This window comes from Macadamia integrifolia, chromosome 10 (genome assembly GCF_013358625.1).
Source record: "Macadamia integrifolia cultivar HAES 741 chromosome 10, SCU_Mint_v3, whole genome shotgun sequence".
NCBI classification, from domain to species: domain Eukaryota; kingdom Viridiplantae; phylum Streptophyta; class Magnoliopsida; order Proteales; family Proteaceae; genus Macadamia; species Macadamia integrifolia.
The window spans coordinates 33,799,736-33,821,557 of record NC_056566.1 but is presented as its reverse complement, the minus strand read 5'-3'; the positions used below and the strand labels follow the sequence as shown (position 1 = coordinate 33,821,557).

Sequence of the window (21,822 nt, the reverse complement as noted above, 5' to 3'; positions counted from 1 at the left end):
GGCTGAGGTGAAGGAATCTCTACCACTGCCGTCGAGGAGCTTGTACTGAATATCGGAGGTTTTGATGGCATTGCCGAAGAGTTTATAGGGAGGGTATATCGGTCATTTTAACTCGACACTTAACAGTGACTGACGACAAGGGGTCTGACTATAATTTGGTGAAATAGAGGGGGTGGTCTTATAATTGTGGCATTCTCCAGGGAGTGGCGCTGTAAATTACCCATAAATTAATAAATGATACCAAATATAACCATTATTTAAAATGTGAACATGTTTTTACTTTTTAGTTTTTACTTTCTAATTTGGGGGGTAAAATAGGTATTCTACAATCATTAAAGGGTCGGGCTAGGCCAGTGCACAATAGGCCGGTCTCGATTGGGTGTTAAACGGTCGGTCTCGATCGGGCGCCCGACGGTCCAAGTGGCAAAACCAAGACCGACCGTTTATAAACGGGCCGGGCTCAAGCCCGACACGTTTAATAGATGGTCCGGGCCGGGCCGGTCTATAAACGGTCGGTCCTGATCGGTTTAGTCAGTTCGGGCCACGAATTGACACCCCTAGTTCATCATACGTAGAATCACATTTTGTGCATCATTATTACATGAAATCATTGGATTTATAAGGATTTACAAACTTTTTTCAAGAGAAAATGAGGGTTTCAATTTATTTCAAATTTCTTAGATCTACTCATGCTCAATGATTAAAAATGTTTAGATTTATTATATGTTATGTAAAAACAAGTGTTCTACAACTTCCATGGAAAATTTTGATTTTTCTCAAAAAAATATATTTGTCTATCAATATAATACCCTCATCATTTTGAACATTTTCAACTCAATATATTTGTCTATCAATACGATACCCTCTACTTAAGTATTTATGCATTCTACATGTTATATATAACTTTTTTTAACTGTTTTTTTATGCAAAAGTGTATAAAAATGTGTTCCCTATCCATTTATATGCGTATCTTTAGCGTATCTTAGCGTATCTCCGATACGATACGATACCCTCCGATACGTATCTTAATTTTGACCGACCGATACGGCGACCGATACCGATACTTTAATCCTTGACCCCATCTGACCTCTTAGTGGACTGAATAATGGTATGTAAGACCATAAACAATTGTGAATGAGAGTTTATGATGAACCCAAAATCCAATCATAGCATCACATAGGAAGAGGCGCATGATCGATTATAATCCTGTGAATGGCTATTAACATGGGAAGCACTGCCTTCAAATCAAATCAATAACAGAGGGAGATGAGAATATAATACTATGGAAGGTGAGAAATGCAGTTTCAGCCTGCAATATAAACAGAAAAGAATAGGAGTCATTAATTAAATAAATCCTATGCATCTGAACCTTAACAAGCAGTTACTGTCGTCCACCACTAAGGGGTTTCTGGTTCCCACCCTGCATCCCATTGCACAGGTCCACAGGAACTTCCACCCCCACGGATACGTTTCTGAAGATGTTCTAAGCTAGCTACCCGCTGCATGGAATCCGTTCGGCCAATCTTTGTACCCCCATTTACATTCTGCATCTTATCAACAGGAGCAATTGGAGCAACTGGAGCAACTGGGGCTGGAGGAATATCAGGCAAGCCATCATGCACTCTTCCATCACGTGGATTAGTGGAAATAGCACCACTGGGAGGAGGAGCAGGCTGATAGAAGTGCCGCTTGGGGTCATCCTGCACTGGAACAGCAGCATCTGCAGACGCATCAGATGGGCTGCCCGCAAATGGCATGCCCATCAGAGGTGGTATCTCACCATTCGCTGGGAACAGTGGATTCAACCCTGTCACTCTCTTAACAGTTTCTTCTGCTGCCTTCACCTGGAAGTAACAAGAAAGCATACTATAAATGTAACAGTAACAGGTTACTAACCAGGCTTGTGAAGCTTAAAACAAAGACATTATAGTTTACCCTAAAATGCTCTTGACCCACACCATGAAAAGATGGGGGACTATAACTTCATTTTTGTCCAAAGTAATGTTTTCATCAACCACCCCTTCCCCCCACCCCCCCCCCCCTTTTTCCCGGGGGGCTGGTGTGTGGATATGCTCTCGTCACAACATTAATGGTTAGAATCATTATTTTGTAATTCACAAATTTCGTACGAGATTAGCTTAAATATTCCCATGTATTTCTTTTAAGTTTTTTTTTTATCTTACATCACTGCAACTCATTTCCCTTTCATTTGTGTATTTTGTTTCTTTTTTCCCCCTTCTTTATATGAATACATTCTATGTAATTATTTATTTTCCAAAAGAAACCCATGCTTGTAAGCCTTACAGTATTATGTACAGTAATACACATTAAGAGAGAGCGGAGGGGAAGGAGATTTGGCAGTATCAAATATCAGGATTGTTGAACCCAAAGCTTCTGTATCATCAAGCAGGAATGTAATAACAGATCTTCAACTACAGACTTATTTTATAGATTCGAAAGTAATTTTTGGATTCTTTCAGTTTCAGGAGCAAATTTTACACACAATAAATACATAAAAGATTCTTACAAGAGGGAAGACCATGCACACCCCCCCCCCCAAAAAAAAAAAAAAAAAAAGAAGTAAACATTGTGTACTCCTAAATTATTGAGAATTTTGGGAGGGGATTAGCTTAAGCTAAGATTGTGATGTAGAGGAGGTCTCGGAGGGGTCCCTAGAGCGTTTGGACCAGCAGAAGACCACATGGTCCAGCTAAAGATACTAAATGATTTTCCCAGAGGGACTTCCATCTTGAATCAAAGCAGCTGTTTTGCTCTTCTTCCTCTCTGAAACTAGGGTTTCATTTACCTTGTGGATTCGAGGATTTGTTAGTGTTAGAATGATATCTAACCCATCGCACTTCCTACTGCATCAGATTACCTAAAGTATTTAGAGCTTCAAAATTTAATGTCCAAGGCATTTTACAAGCCCCCGCTTGGCCTACAAGAAAAACTGGCCCCACAAAACTAGATTATCCTCAAAGCAGTGAAAGCTCCCCCATTTTGATTCAGGAAAAGTACTCCATATGTCCACCACTTTTTGGCAACAAAGCCCACTTGCACCAAGAACATAGAAAAACACCTAGAACATATACAGCCAGGAGTCTGTTTATAAACTTCCATTGGTTGAAGTGTGGGGTATCAACTCTTCTGTGTGTGTGGTTAACATCTTTTCTGGAAATCAAATATAATACTTTCTTTCACTATCAGTATTTTACAGTAAACACACATATTTTTAGAAGACCACAATATGCTTAAGAGACCACATTCACAATGCCTAATAAATGTTTGTTGCAAGATCAACCAAAACAATAAAATAACTCCAAAAAAAAAAAAAATCAATTATCTATGATGGAAGCAGAAGCAGTGACGGCTTACCTTTGCTCTCATTGTTTCAACATCTGCTTTAAGAATTCTGTTGTCAACAGCCGCTTGAGTGTACTTATGATTTACATCAGTAAGTCGCTTCAACAAAGAAGAGTTTTCAACTCTTAATTGTGCAACCTATGGTGCCATGCACAGCAAGTTTGTCAGAAACATATATGAAATCACTGGAGATGACAGCTAGATATAACCAAGATACGGTGTCAAACCTGTGTTTCAAGCTCACTCAAATGTGCTTGTTTTCTTCTTCTTGAACGTCTAGCCGACTCTCTGTTTGACAGCATCCTGAGAAACAGTAGAAAGATCAGAAAAAGGCAGAAAACTACAAACAAAAAACACCAAAAGCATGCAAAGATTCATCTATGTTACAATATTTTTTAATAAGCTCATACACTGGAAACAAATATTGAATATGATAGATGACAAGCCACTGAATAGTACACCTAAAAGACAAATGTAGATGCCTACATCTGGACCGTATTGCTCCTTCCAGAAGCCAGACAAAATTCACACAATTGCCAGTACCAAGGACACACCATCATGCACTAACCCCTAAATCAAATGAAAAGATTAGCAAAATAGCTGAGAAAGATATAGTTACCTCCTTACGCGCTTTGCATCAGCACGATCCATATTCCCAGTATTTTCTGTTTCACCTTCAAGGTCATCATCATCTGACTGCTCTCTCGAGGACCCACTGGTTGTTGGTCTAGCCTGAACTCCTGATTTTTTCTGCATAGCAGGCAGTGCTGGAATTCCTACTGGACCCCCAACAACTTTATCTTGTCCCACGGAGAAACCATATCCTGGTCCTGATAGATAAAAACAACAATAATATTCACTGACAGAAATCCTTAGAAGGCCCAGTTTAAGGCTCAGTTGAACTTTGAGCCTGGTTTTAGTATAGGTTTGTGTTGGGATTTAATTTTTGGGGATTTATCATGTAATGGGCTGAAATATAACACCGAAAAGTACGGATTTAAAGAGGGGGGGCACAAAAATTATTGTTTTGCTAGTGGGTCCCATGTTGGTGATGGTTGAACAACTTGCTTTTCTCCTTGTCAATCTTGCCTACTCCCCCCTATATGCATATCGTGAATTCTAACAAGTAATGGGCATAGCTACCTTTATATAGATAATATCAGGGACTAACCCTGAAATCATAGTAATTTGGTCTCTCCTTAATAAGGCTCAATCACTAAATAGGCCCACTTAATTCTCCACAGTTTAAGGCGGTAAATTGAACCATAATATCCATTAGATCACTCCCATTGGACTTCATCCAACCAAACATGCCAATCAACATTCATCCACTAATCTGAATTCATACAATGACTGGATTCTAGCCCATACATGATGAAAACATTACATTTTTCCCTCTCATCAGTTCACCCATCGACTTCCATCTTTCCCTCTTATTTCTTATCTTCCTTTTTTTTCCCCCTCCCACCAGTAAGTAGCTAGTTACATGATCCTAAATCATAGGTTGTTTCTCCCTTATTTTATCTCCATAATGACACCCATCAATCCCTTTTTGGTTCTCTCTCCCCTCCATTCCACCAGATTAAATTCAAACACTTTCCTATTTATGACTTATTTAAGTTCTGGATATTAGTTGCTAAGGTCCTTTAGTTACCATATTAAATTCTGACCATTAAATCTAGATTCAAATCTGCCCATATCTAGTTGTCAGATTGGAATCTCTCCCGTTCCACTAGTGAAGCCAATTCTCCCAAGCCAATCAATCTGATAGACTCTGCATCAGGGGGAGTGAGTTAAAAAAATGCCATATATAGAGATTGATGCTAAAATATGAAACAACGACAGGGAAGGCTCTTAGCTTGAACCGAGTACATGTAACTAAGGAACAATTAATCAGAACCAAAAGACAAGGAATGTGACATGCACAATTATTTTCTGAGGTTATTTTTCTTTTTTTTTTTTCACTAATCAATATTTGTTTCATTGGAAACAAGATTGACAGAAACTATCTTGCAGTATGGCTGGCCCTGACATACTTCCATGCTCACTCTTTTTCCTAAATATCTTGTACAGTACACCAGTGTTGATCCTTTTGATCCATGCAATTGAAAGTTCCATGGCCTCATATTAAAATACAAAATACACAGAAACACAGTCAAAAACTGCAGATATGCAGGCACACTAACAGAACATCACAGAATTAAAAAACTTGTACAAACAATTTTGGCCACACATTACCTTGGGATCCTTGTAATAGTTAAAATCAGGTCACAAACTCTTACATTTGATGAGTAAATGGAAGTAGATTTTTTGCCAGCCTACCAACCATTAATAAATTTACTCGTCTTTGATTTTGTCCAGGATAAAATATCATTAGACAGAGCTTCACTCAGAGATGCACCAGTACAACTTATTGAAAATCATAAGAAAGTGAAAGAAACCATTAAGAAATGCTGCTATTGCTTAATGCATAATTTTCTGATCCACCTGTTATATATTGCCTCAATTAACCGCTGCCTATTTGATCATCAATGAAGCATATTGTGCGTGCAAATAATTTAAGGGTAATAGTCTCACCACCAGTATGGAGCACACTTAATGAAGCATCCAGGGGAGAACATTCAAGTGTAAGATCATGTTTAGAGGAAAAAATAGTATATTTCCATTAGTGCTAGTTCTTTCTTGCATTATATCTATCCTGCACAAACTTTTCTTTTTTTGAAGATCATTGCGACTGGAAACCATGTATGAACAATTTAGTTGCAAATTGAACACAAAAAGGTTCAAAAACAAATGAACATGCTGACGCTCCACAAATGAGGTTGGAAAGGAAAGTTAAAAGAACGAAGTTACACACCTTTGGCAGGAGCTTGAGATCCCAATTGTGAAGTATTTGAAGTTTGTGATCCACCATCAGCCGATTGAGTAGAATCTTGAGGTTTCACAGAAGATGCCTGACAAAAATATATAAAATATCTGAGGCTTCCAAAAGGATATAGCATGACTGCAGGAAAGAGAACAAGACTCCAACAGCTACCAAAATTAAAACAAGAAATCATCTGACTACATGAGCATGCAACAAAGTGAATAGTTGGTAAAGGACAGAGCAGGCTAACAAAATTGTCTAGTGTAGCAATCTTTAGCATTTAAAGGTAAAAGTACAATAGCCAGATCATGGAAACTTAGGGCAATAATCATGATGATCTGTGATTTAAAATGACTAATTACACGGACAAGCTGCAACAATAGGATGATGTAAAGTCAGAGGGAGGAAGACAATGTAGTACTGAAAATCATTGAAAGGAGTAACATACAAGTGGGTGACCAAAACTGAATTACATTATAGAATGTTACTCTAACTTCTAGTTATAAATTGAAACTAAATCAATTAATACCACAAGTACCAACTAGCAGCTGGTAGAGGCGTACATTAAAATAATAGTGGCATGATAAGCTCAATGTTTCTCATACAGGAAAATCAAAAGCATTTTATGACAACACTTTTCCAATTGATATACTTTTGACACTTAAATGGAACATCTGTAAGAGGGCAACCATGTAGATTGTAAGATGAAGCCCAAGAGAGGGTAAGTTGGAAATGCCAAGAATTTAATCACTAATATGGAGGATGCATGCAGATGTGTGTAATTAAAATGAAAAGGGAAAAGACATGATATTTATAGTGGTTCAGCCTCAATCTACCTCCACCTACCTAGAGTTACACCACTCTAGGCTTTCCACTAGTAACTGGTTTTTCCCAGTGCCAATTAAATCGTTGCATACTCCTGTTTATCCGTAGGTGGGGAATCAACTGTTGTTTTCCTGGGCTCACAACAAACCCAGTTGCTTTCACAGGCTAATGACTGAAAACCTAGTTGTTTTCAAGGCTAACAACCAAACCCAGTCATTTTTCGGACTGACAATCAAGAACCCAGTTGTTCTCTGGCTCACAACCAAACCTTCAACCTCACAAAGGAGTTTCTCTATGGTTTTTGCAAACTCAAAGAGTCTTGAGTTTTGCAACTCAAGAATAAAAGCCTCTAATTAGATAGGTATACAAATCAAGGTACTATTATACCCCTCTGTCTAGGGTGGATATTCCAGATAAAGTGCAACTCCCTCAACCTATATGTCCTTTGCTAGATGCTCAGCTAATGCATGCATAATGCTTCCAAAGGATTGGTAGAGAGGAAAAATGAAGCTCCTATTTAAAGCCAAATTAACAACAGACAAAAAAAAAAGCATTTTTACTATTGGGCTTCGGTCAGTCGACCGCCTAACAGACCCTGATTAGCTGTTAGAGCTCAACGGCAAAATTAGTCCATCTGGGCATTCCAATTGACCCTCAACCGCCTGCAATTCTCAACTTTACTATGCTCTCGGGAAGTTTTTCTTGAGACATTAATAAGTGTGCGGCCAATCATCTGGTAAGCTGGTCATCTAGCTACCCAATGAGACGTCCGTTTAGTTGTTCGCCTAGAAGAACTACTTAGGCTAGTCATGGCCATGCATTTCCAGTTGGATGTCTCTTGCAACTATTCAATCGCCCTCTTTGAAAAGTCACTATTTGTCTGTCAACTTCTTGACTACCTTATCATATTAATTGACTTACTATGCATTTTTAAGGGTTTCTAGGCTACTAGACTTGCCACATAGGATTACAAACAAATTTACAAGTAAAGTTCTAATCCTATGAACTCTTGAAGCTTAGTCTTGATCACTTCATTCCTCTTATGCATGTAGCTCCTACCAAGTCATTGGTGCTCGTCAATTCTTGAATAATTGTGGCTTTGTGAAGCTTGTATGATATGATCCCAGCTCCAACATTACTTTTCAAACAATATTTTCTTAATAAATCTAGTTCAACTGTAACTTGATGCTTGATGCTTGATACTTCAATTATTGTTCTTCTTGAGCTTATGGGAATACATAAGTCTTTCACATTCAACAAAAAATTTGTATTCCCAAAACCATTATTACTGTAAGGTCATCGCCAAGGTGTCCAGTTTGTCAGACCATTATACCTTGGCGTTCATGTTTTACAATTATACAATATGGAGTATTGGGAAAATCAAATATGCAAACAAACCCACTGTTTTCCCTAGGTTTTAGAACAAATCCGTATTTGTAGGGATAGATAGTTACAAAGAACATATGACAGTCTATTTATTTCAAGAAAAATAATTAGTTAGAACATTTTTTTCCTTAACACTAGACAAGGCGCCTCCAACTTTTCTTGCTTTGAGCAATCCTTACCACAGGCTCCATACAATTCAGGTACAGATAAGAACAAAATAATACCCAGAACTACACCCTTGTGTTATGACAAATCAAGTCCCTCATTCTCTCGGTCATTCACCACTGACTAGGACTATATACACTCCCGGGATACACAGGAATAAAGTAAACCAGCAAAAAGTTAACATTATCATCATCTTTCATGATCCACTGATGTAATGCTTGTGACACCCTGTTGCCCAAGTCAATAAATTCTAAGCTAACTAGGCAGTTGTGCGTACTTCCTAACTACCAAAAGCGGTGGAGTCCCAGTTATGTCAAACTCAAAAAGTTACGTATTCAAAGACTTCTCAAGATCAAACCTACCATGCATTATCAAACATCACTGCTATATCCCATGAGACACGAAAAAACCCAATACAAAAACCAGTAGATCATGGTTAAAGAAATTGTAGATTCAAGCGATAATCCAGATATGAACAAGCCAAAAACGTAAGCAATCCATGTGGGATAAAAATGGCGAATCAAAAAGTTATCTTGCTGATAAATCCCACAGCAAAGATCAGCAGAGTGAAGAACAAGGAAACGGTAACCACGGAGAAAGAACCAGTACTTACATTGCATATATCAACACAGATCATAAGCGCAATACAAGGAAACCCAATCGATGGAAGAGGAAAAGTTGATCCCATCGCAATTTTCAAATAATAACAGGAAGGGTTGGTACCCAAGCCATTAAATCAGAGAAACGTTAAAAAAAAATAATAATAAAATAAAATAAAATAAAATCTTAGAAGGAGATAGAATACCCGAGTCCAGGCAACGGCAGCACAAGCGAGCTTGAGACGGTTCTTCAGGAAATTCTGGTACTCCTCAGAATCATTGGGAACGTTTGGGGGTGGAGGTTGATTGGAAAGCTGAGGCAGAGGACGGTCCTTGATCTCGACAACGTCGTCATCACGTTCACGTCCGCCATCGCCGACTCTCTTCGACGAAGATGAGGACGGAGAGACAAAGGAGGAGGAAAGTACAGCTGGCGGAGAGGGAGTATCAGCGGCGGCGGCGGATGACGATGCCGGAGACTGCGAATTCTCCGATGCTGACGCTTCCTGAAGGAATCTCTCGAAAGCCCATTCCGACGAACTTCGATTCATCATCTTTTGCTCTTCATTGGTTCGCATGGAAGAGTGAGATGGCGGCCGTGGCGGCGCTGGCCATCCATATGGATCGGAAATCTCCTCCACTGAGAACACCCTATCCATTACTTCTCTTCAGAGAGAGATAGAGAGAGAAACACGCAATCACACAATCACACGCGTTTTCGATAATCTCTTCTTAACTCCGCAACCTCTGGTTTTTTTCTTCGCTTTTGTTTCCACTGAAGACTTGGAAGAGAGAGAGGATTAGAGAGAGAAAAGACTGGATAGAGATAGATATATAGGAATAAGGAAGATACGACTTTTTCAAAATCTTAATGGGCTTTTAATATATAGGAATGGAAGCTGCGCTGATTTGGCCCGTGGATGGTCCAAATCCGTGGAGGGGATGCGATGGGCCGCTTGCTGTTCGTGCGCCCTTCTTGTTGTCAGTTTCCATTTTTTTTTTCTGCTTTTAATGCAATTGGGCATTCTTTCCTTTTTGGTTTTTCTAGGGGATTTGGTTTCCTTTCTATCTATTATTCCCTATTTTGTTGAAACCGGATAAACCCAAGTAGAGATGACTGGGAGTTGGATGGACCAGTGCGGAAAAAGAATTCAAGGGGTTTGAGAAAATATTTATTTCATTTTTCTTTTTTAAAGCATGGGTTTTGTGTGCAGCACAGCTCATGTTTCATCTCTTTCTTTCACAAATTTATTTGAGATCTTTTTCTTCTTAAATCAAGTTTTTTTCTTCTCCCACAACAAAGGAAACACCCAAAAATATATCGCTATTATTACTTTCCTTTGTTGGATGTGTGAAATATCATTCACAATTCTTTAACACCCATCACTATAATGGGCATCCAGGAAGGAATTCAACATAGGAAAACTTTGTCCAAACCATTTTATATAGAATTTTAAATGTTGATGATACTTGCTATTTTTGCTCTCATCTGAAACTTTATTAGTTTGTGGTATCTTTTTCCTCCATGGGACATGTTTAATAGGATTTGGGTTTTAGTCTTTCAGGGTAGAATTTTCTTTTTTTTTTTTTTTTTTTTTGGTAAGAAAGAAAAGCCTCCATATGACAAGCAATGTTCCTATAGAACCAACGAGCAATAATAAGGTGTCGACTCAAACCCACAACCAACTGATCCGAGCAATGATGGGCAAAGGCTTCCTCCTTTCACTGGGCTACTAATCCCGTTGGCCTCCGGGACAAAACTTATTGCCTCTTTTGTTATGAATTCCATTTTTAACATAATTGTTCATCCTTCTTTTATCTCCTTCAGATAAATTGTTACATTTGGTATTTGTTATTTCATTTAGATTATCATGAATAGATGCATCTTTCAAAAGGAGAAATCAAATCCAACCATTAAAGTAATGCTCTCCATATTATCTAAAACCATCAAGATCCATGTATTCTTTTTAGAAAACAATTATACTTCTTGCATGTGGTACCCAACTCTTGCCTATTTAAAGGATATAGAGTATTGAAAACCTCTCGATCGCCTTGACACAGATCAGCCTGACTAATGATTTAGAAGTTTTTTTCACTAGCTTCTACAGTTCTGCCCTTGTTATTTTTTATGGATGTAAGATATAAGGATATGACATTGATATGTCTTTTTTTCTTTTTTTTCAAACCATAACTAGTAAAGATGCTAGACCAATTATACACCATATATTGTGTATTTTGCATATATCTATTTATTTGAAGAATACAATTTGTCAGAGGGCGAAAGAACACTATGCGATAGTGTTGTGTGGACCTAGATATATGGGGAAATAGAGTTGGGGCATAAGTATCTTTTCACATCCTAGTTCCACTTGCCCATGTATCTACGCATAGCAACATTATAAGTAACTTTCTTTTTCCTATAATCATAATATCTTTAAAATGTATATAGTTTGATAGGTATGGTTTTCTTGGTGTGCTAATAATTCTCTCACATGACAAAGTTAGATTGAAGATAATTTCCTAGAAAGCTAGACCTAAGACTCTCTATTCACTTACAAATTTCATCCTAACAGAGTTTTTTCCCAAGTGGCAAAATAAAGCATAAAAAAAGAAGTACTACGAGTATGCATAGACCACCTAAGCATGCATGGGTAGACAACAAGAAGGTATGCCATTAAAGGGTAGTAAATGATTAAATTTGGATATGAAATTTTATATTTATCCAATTCAGATCATTCATTACATGTCCAAAGCTAGAATCGCCATACTTGACTTTTTCCTTCCATTAAATTGTTAATCAATCATGTCAGGAGATGAGTTATTTCCTCTCCACGAGCTCTTCCCTCTCCACAGGTCTTGTGTAGAATTTGAGTTTTGGGCAACAAAAGTTTAGGTTTAGTATGAAAAAACTTCTTATATGATCGCTAAATCATCCTTCCATGTGTCAAAATTAGTCATGTAATTTCTAGACATGCTCTTTAAAATGTACTTTTGCCAAATTTGAATATAATTTTTCAAAAGCTTCATGTAACTTCTATTCCATTAAAAAAAAAAAAAAGGGAAAAAGAACTTTGTCAGTATTGCCTACACCCAAACATAAGAGGGTATGAAAATACCACAATACCCTACCCTATGTGTTGAAGATACTTTCACATGTTCTCCAGTGACCTCACACGTTGATATTTCCTATATCATACCGACCTAATTCTTTCTCAAAAAAAAAAATTTAATAATAATAATATGAAAAAGAATTAAACACGTCGCCTACTTACTGTAAACTAATGGCATGCACCATTGATAACACAAGATACACAAGGGCAAGGGATCATATCGAGAGAGAGAGAGAGAGAGAGAGAGAGAAAAACCTGCACCCCGCGGGGTGTTCAGACTTTTCCCAAAAAATATTAATCAGATTTCAAGAAGTTTTAAGATACCCTAACATTGGAGATACTCTTCAACTATACCTCTTACCTTAAGCGGAGTCAGCCCGACCAGACATGTTTGCATCAGAAGATCTACGTCAGCCCACGTGACTTAACTGCAAAAAGTCTGAACTTTTTTGACCGTTTGGAGAAATTGGTTGAGTCATGTGTGACTTGCCGATTGAGAAAATTTTATTTTTGGGTGAAAGGGCAGGTGATCCCACTGTGGGACCATAGGTCCCAGACAACAGCCTACATTACATGGAGGCCAGAAGGGGCCACATAGATTCAGGAAAATGCGTCTTTTTGTCAAAATGGGGCCATGTTGAAATTTGTCGTATCTGCCTGAGGTTGGCGTCATATACCGTCTGATCAACTAGCCATGACGCAACACCTTTCAAATTCCCACAATTTTACGGCGGCGTTTCTCTCCACTCCTTTCTCTGACAACCATCACGTTCAGGCCGAGAGAGAAGAGCGCAGACGAGTTAACCAGATGAATTGGTTTTATAAACGGCCCAGTGTCCGCTCTGGATCAATTATTAATTCGTTGGTAATGGTGTTTGGCTGGAGTGTGACGGATCGATATATTTAAATGAGCATAGCTCATTTATGATCCTTTTATAATCTGATTATTCAATTAATCTATTAAATTTGATTATAATTCAATTACTATGAGTTTGATTATGGATTGATAACGAATCGACTAGATAGAAACATAATTCTATTACCTAAACAATTGATAATGATGTAAGACCTTAAATTGATAGTGACTGATTAAACTTGACCAAATTATATCGGCTTAATCAAACCCATAGACAAGGGATACGATTCTCCAATCACGAAGCTCAACAACCTTTTCATGACAATTACAATAATTCACCAATTTTCATCAAGTTAAAGTTTTTCAACAACAAATCTCCAATGATGGCCAATTCGACAAATCCTACCGGGTTCTACCAAAAAAAGAAAAATCCTAAGAGGAAGGGCCGAGGGAGGAGTGTCAACGGGTTGGTTTGGTTTGATTTTTTCAAGTTGAACATTTTGGTGTGGGAATGTGAAATCGAAACCGAATCAATAAGGAAATTTCGATTTGGTTTTGATTTAGATTCAGTTTGTAATCAGGTTGATTTTGGTTTTTTATCCGGTTTGAGTTTGATTTTCTATACAAAACTATGCAAATTTTGATTTTTTTAAAAAAAAATGAATTTTGGGTTGATTTTGGTTTCTAACCAGTTTGATTTCGGTCTTGATTTGATTTTTTAGTTGGTTATGATTTGATTTCAAGTCCAATCGATTTCCGATGCAATTCGGTTTTCTAGGGGATACAATATACCAAAGTTAAACCAACTCAATAAACCAGATCGGTTTTAGGTATGGAGACCCCTGGGGCCCAAGGGGGTGATCAATGGAAATGGACTTCTCTATGGGCTCCCTGATATAAAATCACTCCTCCAGCCCAACATATTCTAGGAGCGGTAAAATCCCTAATCTGGGGGTGATTTTGATCCTCTCCAGCCTCGTTGGGTGCACAATCGCATCCAACGATTCAGAGCATTTCAAGGATACACTCCAAGAGGCTCTCAACTGTCAGATGCATATTGCGCGCATAGGAAATTGAATCATCATCAACCGTTGGGATGCACATCCAGGTCATCTCAGTCGTCAAAAGCCCGCTTCGAGAGGATGGGGCTCGTCTCAAACGACTGACAGTTCAATGAGCATCCAATGACTCCTCTAAATCCAACACGTGTTCCACACCAAATCCAACGACCGACGTTCCCTAGACCTTTATCCCGCTCTCATTCCTTGAATTTCTTGCTTTCTGCAAACTCTCGTCGGTTTCAGGACGATCGCGCCTCGGGGTTACCGGCGGCAATGTCACCGGATAGATTTAGATTCCGACGAACTCAGCTCTGATCTGAAACTCGAAGGAGGAGAACCGTCGGGCGGGAAGGCTTCATGATGACTATCGGATATTCTTCGCCGTACAATAACCGATCGTATACGAAATTCCGGTGGCCAATTTGTTCCGCTGGCCTTTTAGAATGCAGAAGCCCTTTGAGCTGCAGAGCTTCGAGGATCTGCTTCAAAGTCTCCAGATCCTTTTCTGGTTCGTCGATTCCTCTCATCTTCAACTGCTTCGCGATCTCTACATAAAGTGAGCTCCTCTGCTTTGGCTCCGGAAAGAAATCCTCCGAATCAAAGAAGCTCTTACATTGCTGCTGCGACTTCCACGGTGAATCAGACAAGCCTCCACTTGGAGGTTTCGGTGGCTCGATTTTCCGTTTCCTGGTTGAAGTCGTTCAGCCATTGGATTTATTGAAGTCCACGTGTCGAGCATCGGAAAATTCGTTGGAGCGTCAGTCGTTGGAGACGAGCCGGATTTAACTTGAATTTGGAATGAAACCATATCAGTTTGGTTTTCATGGCATCGTTGTGCAGTCTTCAATTATAATCCGAATGAATGAGTAAATGATCGAAATGAACTCAGTTGATTAAAAATCTAAGGTGACTTAATCACAAGAGCTGAGTCCATCTTGAAGCAAGTCATGAACCATATGGGTGGTCGCAGTTGGGGTAGGATGGAGGAGGACCGAATCATTCGGTTAGTAAGCCAATGCAAGGATACAAGGCAACTGAAGCAAATTCACGCTCATGTAGTTGCGAATGGACAGTCTCAGAACAATTTCTTGATCACCAAGCTTGTTCGTGAATTCACAGCTTTTGGCGATTTAAGACACGCCCGTGCTGTCATCGACAGTGTTCATTGCCCAAATGTCTACTTATGGACAGCCATGATCAGGGGTTACTCGCAACAATCCAATTCCCAATCATGTTGCAGAGAAGCAGTAGCGATGTACGCCCAGATGCACCGCCGCATTGGTTCTGCTATGGCTGGAGACCAGGCCCTTACCTTTGCTTTGTCGTCTGTGTTGAAGGCTTGCACTTTACTAGTGGCCCTGAAACAGGGGATACAGATTCATGGCAATGTTGTTAGATATGGTTGTGATGAGGAAATTCGCATCCAGACATCGCTGATTGATTTCTACGCTAAATGTGGACTTGCGGAAGAAGCACGGAAGATGTTCGATAGAATGACTGTTAGGGATATTCAGGTTTGGAATACCATGATTGCTGGGTATGCGATGGCTGGAAACATGGATGCTGCACGGTCTTTATTCCAGGAGATGCCGGAGAGAAATTTGTTCACATGGGAGGTGATGCTCACCGGTTATGCCAAAGTAGATCAGATGGATTATGCTAGGGAACTCTTTGATGAGTTGTATTCGGCCCGATTTGAGATGAGTGTCAATGCTGTCATCCACACAGCCATGATCACAGGCTATGCGCGATGTGGTGACATTTTGGCTGCAAGATTTTTGTTTGACGGGATGGTAGAGAGGGATGCGGCTTCATGGAATGCAATGATCTCTGCCTATTCTAAGGTGGGATTATTTGATGAAGCTCTGGATCTCTTCCACCTCATGTTGAAGATGGGAAGAGATGTGAAACCAAACCATACCACAATCGCAAGCGTAGCTGCTGCTTGTGCTCAAGTGGGTTCGATTGAATTGGCACAATGGATCAAAGACTACGTCAACAGCCGAGGGAGTGAGCTGCTGAACACACACACAGTGACGGCACTCATAGACATGCATGCCAAGTGCGGCGATCCAGACATGGCCTACAGAGTGTTCAAGAGCTGGAAGGACAAAGATATAGTTTGTTACAGCTCCATGATATCAGGTTTCGGTATGCACGGTCGTGGCATGGAAGCTCTAAAGATCTTTTCTCAGTTGAGGGAAGATGGGTTGAAGCCAGACTGTGTTTGCTTCATTGTGGTCTTATCTGCTTGTAGCCATGCAGGTTTGATAGATGAGGGATACCAGTACTTCAAGTCCATGCAGAATGATTACTCAATTAGCCCAACTGCGGATCACTACATGTGCTTGGTTGACCTGCTAGGTCGTGCCGGCTGCAGCTCAGATGCTTACCGAATCATTGTTGATGTCATGCCACCGGTTAAACCTCATGCCGGTGTATGGGGTTCCTTGCTCAGTGCATGTAGAGTCTATAACAATGTTGAGATTGGTGAGGTGGCTGGGAAGCATTTGCTAGAGATAGAACCTAACAATGCCGGTAACTATGTCCTGCTTTCGAATATCTATGCGAAGGCACAGATGTGGGATGAAGTGGCTAAGGTGAGAGCCCTCATGAGGGGACGTGGAATGAAGAAGCCACCAGGTGCTAGCTGGATCGAATTCAATGGCAAGACCCACAGATTTCTGACTAGCGATGTCCAGGACCATCGCATGGAAATGATCATGCAAGTTTTGGCCTTGGAGTTGAAAGCTCAGGGGTACCTTCCTGGCATGGACCATGAGGACTGAGTATGAATTACTTGAGTGAGGAGGACACATCATCGGTTAGAATTGATCCGTCACTGTAACCGCAATAACTGCCAGGTTCAGCAGTCCACACAAGATAGGCACAACGGCCTGGGCAGCCAGGCTCTGCAATTAAAATGCCCTTCCCGAACTCCCCGAAAAGTCTGATCCATGCACACATGATCAGTTCCAGCATCCTCAAAGACCCCTCTGCCGCCAGTCATTTGCTTTCTTTCCTGCATTCATTGAATCGGATTATGCTCGTGTGATGTTGACCCAAATCCCTTCATCCAATCTGATCTTCACATGTAATACCATGATCAGGAAACTCGCAGACAACGATGCAGGATCAATGAACCTAGCCCTTTTGCTCTACAAAGAAGTGCTTGAAACTGATGTCAGACCCAATGGCCACGCCTTTTGTACCTTAATCAGAACCCTGGCTGCTCGATTGTATCTGCAAGAGGGAGAACAGGACTTGGACATGGCTTTATCACTGATAGCCATGTACGGTGAGGGTGGGATTTTATGTTTTGCACGTAGTTCGTTTCCTGAGATGCCCATGAAGAATGTTGCAGTCTGGATCACCATGATTCATCAAATGTGTCCAAAATGATAACTTTAACTTGTTGATTACCCTCTCTGCCTGCACTAGTCTTTGGGCTTTGGACGCTGGTAATTCATAGCTATATACAGAAGAACAGCAGACTAGTCTTTAGATCCTGGTTTGATTGACATGTGTTCAAGTGTGGCAGCATCAAAAAGGCACTTCATGTTTTTGAGAAGATCCCAAGGAGTGATCTCCTGTCATGGACATTGGACTAGCAACACATTAACACCTAAAGGTTGAATGGTTGTATGATCGATCTTCCAAGGTTGAATGGGATGTCTGAACAAGGCATACAATCTCATAATGGAAATGCTCATGGAACCCAATGTAGTCACATGCTGTCTAACATGCCTGCAGAATCCTTTAGATGGGATGCAGTTATGAGACTAAAAGAAAGAAATGAAAGACAGGTTGAGGAAAGCACCTGAGTGCAGCTCAATCGATGTGAACAGCACATTTGATGAATTTCTTGTTGGTGATAAGTCACATCCCATGCAAGCTGAAATTCATTCAATACTGGAAAAGATAAGAGAAAATGTTGAAGTTGGAATGATAATAAAGACTGTTTCTCAAGGGACTTGGTGAATGTTTCAAGCTCTTTCAACCCATCCTTTGGAGATTTTGCTTCACTCAGCAATTTCACCATGGCACTACCAACAATCACACCATCAGCTCCCCATTCTGCTATCTGAATCAAATGAGAGTTGACGAGGTTTATAAGGTTCTTGCACTCAATAAAGTTTGAACTTAAAGCATACCCATTCTGCTATCTCAATGTGTGATTGTGGTGTATGTTATTGACTGACCTGTTTCACATGCTCCGGCTTTGATATGCCCAATCCAACCACCACTGGTTTAGCTGTTGTCTGCTATCTGTATGCTTTTGTGCCAAAGAGAAGTGAAACATTTGCGCTCAAATGTGGAGACAAGGATGCTGCTCAGCAAGTTTTTGATAGCATGGGTTGCAAGACCCTTGTGGCTTGGAATGCCATAATTGATGGGTACTGCAAATTGGGCAAGCTGGATATTGCTCGTTCCCTCTTTGACCAGATGGATTATCGAGATATTATCACATTCAACTCAATGATAACTGGATACTTCCATAATAGTAGCTTCAAGGAGGCCTTGTTATTGTTTTCAAAGTTGCAAGGTTTGGGTTTAAAGCCTGATGAATTTACAATTGCGAGTGCACTACAGCTTGTGCAAATTTGGGTTCTCTACATCATGGAAGGATATTGCATAGTTATATCGAGGAGAATTTGACTCAACAAGATGTTTTTGTTGGGACGGCACTTCTGGATATGTACTCAAAATGTGGGAGGATAGATCAAGCGATGCAGGTCTTCAACAGAATGCCCAAGAAGGATGTGTTAGCTTGGACAGCTATGATTTCAGGACTTGCAATGCATGGAGATGGGAAATCTGCTCTTGCTCACTTCTTGTTAATGCAAGAAGAAGGGATACAGCCAAACAGAGTCACATATATTGGTGTCTTGAATGCTTGTAGCCACGCGGGCCTTGTTGAAGAGGGCCATTTCCATTTCAATGAGCTGAGGTATTTATACAAGATGGAACCTGAGATTGAGCACTATGGTTGCATGGTTGATCTCCTTGGTCACTCTGGTTATCTTAAGGATGCTGAAAGGTTCATAGAAAGTATGCCTATGCAACCAAATGCTGTTATTTGGGGTTCTCTATTAGGTTCATACAGAGTTTATAACGAAGTGGAACTGGCTGAGAAGGCAGCAAAGCACCTCCTTGTTTTGGAACCCCAGAAAGATGCAGTTTATGTCTTATTATACAACATATATACCCGCACAGGAAGGAGGACGAGTGCCTTCGAGATTTGGGGCATGATGGAAGATCGCGGCATCAAAGAGTCAGTCGGGTGTAGTTCTATTGTGGTTGGGTGAAGTGTACATGAGTTTGTTTCTGGTGATAGATCACATCCTGAATTTGATGAGATACACATTATGATGGGTGAAATATCAGAGAGATTGATGCTGGCGGGTCACATGCCCAGCACATTGGAGGTCTCACTAGATATAGACGAGGAGGATAAGGAAAACACTTTGGTTAGTCATAGTGAGAAGTTGGCTATTGCTTTTGGAATCCTCAAACTTGGAAACAGTATTCCTATTCATATTCTTAAGAACTTGCGTGTTTGCAGGGATTGCCACTCTGCAATCAAAATGATTTCCAAAATTTGGAACAGAGAGATTGTAGTTAGGGATCGGAGTCGCTTTCATCACTTTCGACAAGGAAGTTGTTCATGTGGTGATTTTGAATTGGTGACTTATCTGTTCCTTCAACCTTTATTTCATAAAGTTGGAAAATTTTGACAATTCATGAAGTTTGGGTGGCACTTGAGCCAAGCATCACTTTGGCAAAGGAGATTTGCCAAAGAGCAAAGAGCAAAGAGCACCAATGAATACAAGTGGTCTAGTCAAGCCCTCTCTATCATGAAAGGCTGTAACGGTTAAGCAAACATCCCAAGGGAGCCAAGTGTTGTACTCATACAATTCAAAAATCTGATTAGTTTATGACTCTACAGATTCTTTGGTTGGGATGTTAGTTCTTATTCAAGTTGAATTGAGAAAGAGTCAAACGAGGAGAGCAGAATAAAAGGGGGAAAACATATTAGTTTCTTGTTCTCTCACTCTCATATCAAGGTTGAAGTTCCAGCTAGGTATTATAATGTGTTGGAAACTTGAAAATCCTGAACTAAGCATCCATGCACTTCAATGCCACTGATGTTAAGTATTACATACATAAATGCCCCCTAAGATGCATTCTTCCAATGCTTCTTGTATAAAATCAAAGAGAATAACAAAAGATCATCTCTTCAATGGGAAGATGTAGTCTGTACCTACCGCTAATTCGTTTCCCTTTTGGCCTATATTTGATAGTTTCCGGATTCGAATCTGAACCAGTCTTTTTCATATGGAAGTTCTTAAACTGATAAATATGCTTTCTAAGTTTAGGAGTTAAAAGACAAAGCAAAACCTAATTACAATGGCATTCTAAAGGCTTAAAGCATATCCTTTTCTCTTGCCACATAGTCACTGCATGCTTACAGCCATATGTGAACACTTACCATCATAGTTATTTTCTTTATTTCAAAGTCTTTGTCAAGTCACTAAACCCTCATTTTAAGATTTTTTTTTTTTAATGGAAAAGTTAGTGATTCTTCAGGTTCATAAAGCCTCATTACAATTGCTAATTTAGATTTTCTAGCTTCTTGCATGTATCCCTCACCCAGACACTCTGGCCTTATGCCATTGTAAACCCTGAAAACCTTACAATATGCCAACTTTGCACCAGCACCACCAAGCATTGCTGCTTTCAAAAAACTAAATTTTCCTCTTTTGCATGTATAATTGCATCATACCACAATGTTTCATGCTTATTCGGTCAAGAGGTGTTTGTCTTCCCATTCTTATGTTATCTTTGTATGATTAAATTCCAATCCAAATCCTAGAAGCTATAGCATAAGAGCTAGAGATTCTAATCTTGGGACTTTGGGACTATTAACTGAATACTTTGTTCCATAGATACAGAAAAAATGAGGATTCCAATTCTGATACATTGATTTATGAAATGAAAGGTTAGATAGGAGGACTTACAGGAAATGTAAAGGTGGAAATGGAATCCAGTACCCACCTTGGCAAGTCACAGGAAGTTGGTTTCCATGTGTATTTGAGATAGAGTTTATCTGGGCGTCCATTCTTCTGGCAATCGAATTCTTTGATAATGAAGGGGTAGCTTGAAGTGTTGTAGAAAGGAGATGATGAAGCTGTAGTCACCCAACTCCCTTGGTATATGTTGTAGCTGCTTGATGCTAATGCTGCGTTTATGTTTCTAAAATCCTCATCTGATTCTGGTTTCGCAGTGGAAAGGTGAAGAGATGGTGATGTACAAAATAGAAAAGTCAAATAAGAGAAATAGTTCTGAAACCCAATTCTCATCTCCCTCAGTTGTGCACTAGAAGAGTTTTGATTTATTTCTCAATGCCTTTGGCATATACAATCTTTGTATTTATACCTCTAAACTAACTACTCTGTTATAGATTAGCTAACCAATGATACCAACACTTGTAATAAAATGGTCAATGGGTATAGCTCAAATTTCTGTACACAAGAAGCACTAAAATATTGTTGACCCATTTGTGAAATTGACCATGGAACAATAGCTC

The 21,822-nt window shown here is 39.7% G+C and overlaps 3 protein-coding genes across 3 annotated transcripts; 2 read left to right on the top strand and 1 right to left on the bottom strand.

Moving 5' to 3' along the window:
* Positions 1–1,177: 1,177 nt before the first annotated feature.
* Positions 1,178–10,060, bottom strand: LOC122091980 (light-inducible protein CPRF2). The gene is made up of 6 exons (XM_042662252.1): positions 9,411–10,060; positions 6,221–6,317; positions 3,983–4,193; positions 3,591–3,666; positions 3,376–3,501; positions 1,178–1,844 (listed from the first exon to the last, which is right to left on the bottom strand). The coding sequence occupies exons 1-6, from the start codon at positions 9,861–9,863 to the stop codon at positions 1,398–1,400; spliced, it is 1,410 nt and encodes a 469-aa protein (XP_042518186.1). The 5' UTR covers positions 9,864–10,060; the 3' UTR covers positions 1,178–1,397.
* Positions 10,061–15,178: 5,118 nt separating this feature from the next.
* LOC122092407 (putative pentatricopeptide repeat-containing protein At5g37570) lies at positions 15,179–17,020 on the top strand. Its single transcript, XM_042662717.1, has one exon. The coding sequence runs from the start codon at positions 15,179–15,181 to the stop codon at positions 17,018–17,020; it is 1,842 nt and encodes a 613-aa protein (XP_042518651.1).
* Positions 17,021–18,458: 1,438 nt separating this feature from the next.
* Positions 18,459–19,857, top strand: LOC122092406 (pentatricopeptide repeat-containing protein At3g62890-like). The gene is made up of 4 exons (XM_042662716.1): positions 18,459–18,777; positions 18,825–19,506; positions 19,570–19,702; positions 19,798–19,857. Exons 1-4 carry the CDS (start codon positions 18,459–18,461, stop codon positions 19,855–19,857), a joined length of 1,194 nt encoding a protein of 397 aa, XP_042518650.1.
* Positions 19,858–21,822: the final 1,965 nt, after the last annotated feature.